The 4,198-nt window shown below is 38.4% G+C and overlaps 1 protein-coding gene across 1 annotated transcript in view; it reads left to right on the top strand.

The window, feature by feature from the left end:
- The window catches only part of CSMD3 (CUB and Sushi multiple domains 3), an 838,052-nt gene that overhangs the window by 583,508 nt on the left and 250,346 nt on the right, over window positions 1-4,198 (top strand). The window contains exon 28 of the mRNA XM_009277245.2: window positions 1,944-2,135. Within this exon, the coding sequence (XP_009275520.1) occupies window positions 1,944-2,135 (192 nt within the window). The remainder of the gene's footprint in view (window positions 1-1,943; window positions 2,136-4,198) is intronic.

Here is a 4,198-nt window from a genome sequence, read left to right as displayed (position 1 = left end):
TACTGAAAGAGTGGTGAAACATTGGAACAGGCTGCCCAGGGAAGTGGTGGAGTCCCCATCCCTGGAGGTATTTAAAAGACGTGTAGATGAGGCGCTTAGGGATATGGTTTAGTGGGTGGTGGTGTTGGGTCGACGGTTGGACTCGATGATCTTAGAGGTCTTTTCCAACCTTAATGATTCTATGATTCTAAGATTCGAGGCAGGTAGTATATAAGTGGCAGAACACAGTTTCTCTCCAATATGGAGTGCTCTGACTGGCCAACACTAATCAAAAGATACAGTGTGTTCTGTGTCCTCAGCAGGGGGGAATGCAGGTTCATATATGACTGATTTTACTAGTTGCTTCAGTGTAAGTTTACCTTAAGGATTTCTTTTTTGCTTCTGACCTGCATTAATGTCAAGAACCTTTTCATATTTGATGAAATTTCACTCCTGTGTGGTCTAGCTCTAGTATCTTATTCTCTTGCATGCAACATTTGCAGGATCTGCTAGTATAGTGCAGTGAAATTTAGTAATTCCATATTTTAGTAATATTTTTTTCTAAATTAAAAACCAGAAGCTTATTTAAAGATATAAACAGGAGTCCTGCTAATTGTGTCTAAAGCAGAAATTTTAAAAACTTGCATGATTGTATTAAAAAAAATCACTATCTTTCATTTATTATGCAGTGGTTAATATTTTAAATAAATATTTATTTAATCTTTGAGGAATAAGGAGGAAAAATTTCCCTATCTTCTGGTCATAGTTCATTTTTTGTGGGTCTTTTGGGTGTTTTTTTCCCCTGTACTCAGGACTTCTTATGTGGAAAAATAACTCCAGAAAAAGCCCCATAACTTTAGAGCGCTTATTCTTTTATTTTGTATTAAGTATGTCTTGGAAAGCAAGATACTTGGGTTTTTTAGGGTAATAACCTCTTTAGACCAAGATTTCTTCTTCAAAAACATAGTAAATATATAAACTACGCACATTTCAGATTAATACATTGCTGTCTGCTGATATTAGCTCCCCAGAAAGAGGGCATCTAAATTAAATCTTAGTACTGCCACTTTATGTTTATGTTACACAGATTGCTGAGCTCAGTGGGACTAGTTCCACCGGCAACTCTGACATTTGTTATTCATTTGTTAGACATATAACATATTGCAGTTCTATAATGTTAAGTAGGAAATAATATTTACTTAAATAAACATTGATGTGCTTGCTTTTCACATAAGCTTACATATTTTGGTGCATAATATATTAAATAATATGTTCATCATAAGATGTTAAATCTGGGGAAAATATAAATCTCTCATACTTCTCTTGTAGTCATTGTGATTGTGCATGCGGTCTTAGTAACAATCTGTACTTACGCATTATGTGTAGCTCTCAGACTAAGTCCACATGAATTTTTTGTGTAGGTGATTTTTTAAATTTTATTACAAAAGCCTAGCATGGTAGATGTGTCATGTGTAAGGGTATAGATATAAGTGATCAATGAAATACACCTCCAGATTCGCTACTAAATGTTACACCATACATACGTTTAAGAACTATAGAATTGTGGAGAACTGAAGATGTGTACAAGCATAGCTTATCAGACAACCTGAGTTCTTAATCTGTTCTTTCCATTTTTCATATTAAAAATTCCTCTAAGTTAGAAGTGCTGAGTGTCCAGGGTACTAGGAAATCTCCTACTTTCCTTTTTACTTATTGCAATGCTCCACAGAATTTTTTCCAAAAAAAGGTTAAAAGAAAAATTAGACGCCTCCATAATTAAAGCAGGTGGCAAAAAATATTAGTATAAAAGCAGCAGATTGTTGGATGATTTCTCAGAATTTTAAAAGTGAGTAGGAAAATTTTGGATTTGTAGAGCTTCCTGATTAGAAAAAAGTAAGGGGGTAAAAATGATTGAAAAGTTGACTTTTTTAAAAATTTATTTTATTTTTTCCCTTCTCTGCTAGGTTCTGTAGCTACTGCCTGCCGTGATCCTGGTGTCCCCATGAATGGAACTAGAAATGGGGATGGAAGAGAACCTGGGGACACTGTCATTTTTCAGTGTGACCCTGGCTATGAACTGCAAGGAGATGAGAGGATAACTTGCATTCAGGTAGAAAATCGGTACTTCTGGCAGCCCAACCCACCAGTCTGTATAGGTATGCAGAAAAAATCAAATAATGCTTTCCTAAATTTTGAAATTCTTGTGTAATGAATCACACTGCTCTAGAAACTTTCTTCGAAGAACAAATGCATACAAGTACTGCACATACGACAAATTATTCCGTATAAAGCTCCAGTGGACATTACCAAAATCTTTCCTCTGTAGTTGTTAGTATAACAGTTCTCATCCTTTCCGTCTCAAGGCCATATCATTTATAATCTGATGATCTGTGACAGAGAAAGCAAGAAAGTCAGTGTCAATGACACTATTAGCTTTGCCTTAAAACTTGAAAAATGGTGATAAGTGTGGAGGATTTGGTTAAAGTTCATATGCCCGTATGTACAAAATATCAGGCAGATGACCTAGTAAATTTATAGATCAGGTAAAATTATGCAAGGGCTAAAGTAGGATGCAACAGAAAAGAATGAGAAGATGGTAGCCTAATTTCTCTGGCAATCTTCATTATTTTAGAAAGAACAAAATTTTCTTTAGTAAACATTATAATGTACCATGTATTTCTGGAAATATTGTCTCAGTCTCTAATGCTATTTTGATTAACATAGCTCGTATGAAATGGATTTTGAAAGCATTTAACTTGGTTAACTGAATTATGATGAAAATAAGAAATTACAAAAGTCTGTCATAGATAGTAGCCTTCCAGTAATCTTTTCTGAGGCAATCCTAATCATTATTATTATTGATCTAGAAAATATGTAAACTACCACTTCTAAAACCTGATGTAGAGGTAGAGTGTTAAACAATCATGGGGTTATCCATCTGGCTAGTTTGGTAAATAATGTAATGATGCTTATTTCCAGTATGTTCTTTAATGCAGTCAAATGTGATATTATGATGTAGAATGATAAAAGATTTTGTCTCAGAGGACAGCAGCTGCTGACCTGAAAGTCCCTGAGGATTGTGATAGGTAAACTGTTAAACAGGATTTGCAAGTTTGATGGTGCAGAAAAGAAGGAAAATGGGCCACTCCAAGGAAATGCAAGTGGAAGAATATTGGATAGGCCAGTTGCAGTGGTATTACCCTGAGTTGCATCATTATGAGATACTGTGCTTACTGTCCTGTCCAAAGCAGAACTGCCTGAAAGGAGTGTCTGAAAGGAAGGGGGTAAAACAAGGGCACCTAAAGTAATCAGACAAGAGCTCTTGGGCCCAGAGTGGTGTAGAGTGGGCACTGCAACTGTGAGAACATCAGCTCCACAAGGGCATTCTTCCTGCTTTGCTATCCCTGGTAGTCTGGTGTTGGGCAAACATTGCAGGGAAGAACTAGCCAGAGACAGCAACTGCTAGGAGCACTTGTATAGCTTTCAGATACACTCTTGCCTTTAATAAACTTAACTTGACCTTAGCTGTTGCAAAATAAAATCTGCATCCTATTTGCGTATGCATGCCTACACACATCCCACCCCACCCCCCGCATGTCTGTAGACAGGTGTTTGCAAACATATTACAGTACTGACCTGGTGTCTATGGCTATTCTACTTACCATGTCAAAGTGTTATTATGGTGGATTGACCTTGGCTGGATGCCAGGTGCCCACCAAAGCTGCTCTATCACTCCCCCTCCTCAGCTGGACAGAGTAGAGAAAATATAACAAAAGGGCTTGTTGTCGAGATAAGGACAGGGAGATCACTCAGCAATTACCGTCACGGGCAAAACAGGCTCAACTTGGGGAAATCAGTTTAATTTATTACCAATCAAATCAGAGTAGGGTAGAGAGAAATAAAAACTAAATCTTAAAACACCTTCCCCCCACCACCCCCTTCTTCCCAGGCTTAGCTTCACTCCTGAGTTCTCTACCTCCTCCTCCCAAGTGGCGCAGGGGGACAGGGAATGGGGGTTGCAATCAGTTCATCACACATTGTTCCTGCCCCTCCTTCCTCCTCAGGGGGAGGACTCCTCACACTCTTCCTCTGCTCCAGCATAGGGTCCCTCCCACGGGATCCACGAACTCCAGTGTGAGTCCTTCCCACAGGCTGCAGTTCTTCACAAGCTGCTCCAGCATGGGTCCCTTCCACAGGGTGCAGTCCTTCAGGAACAGAC

The sequence above is a fragment of the Aptenodytes forsteri genome, unplaced genomic scaffold (assembly GCF_000699145.1).
Source record: "Aptenodytes forsteri isolate BGI_AS27 unplaced genomic scaffold, ASM69914v1 Scaffold49, whole genome shotgun sequence".
Lineage (NCBI taxonomy): Eukaryota > Metazoa > Chordata > Aves > Sphenisciformes > Spheniscidae > Aptenodytes > Aptenodytes forsteri.
Note: the sequence above shows the minus strand (reverse complement) of the source record. Positions and strands in the feature narration are given on the sequence as shown.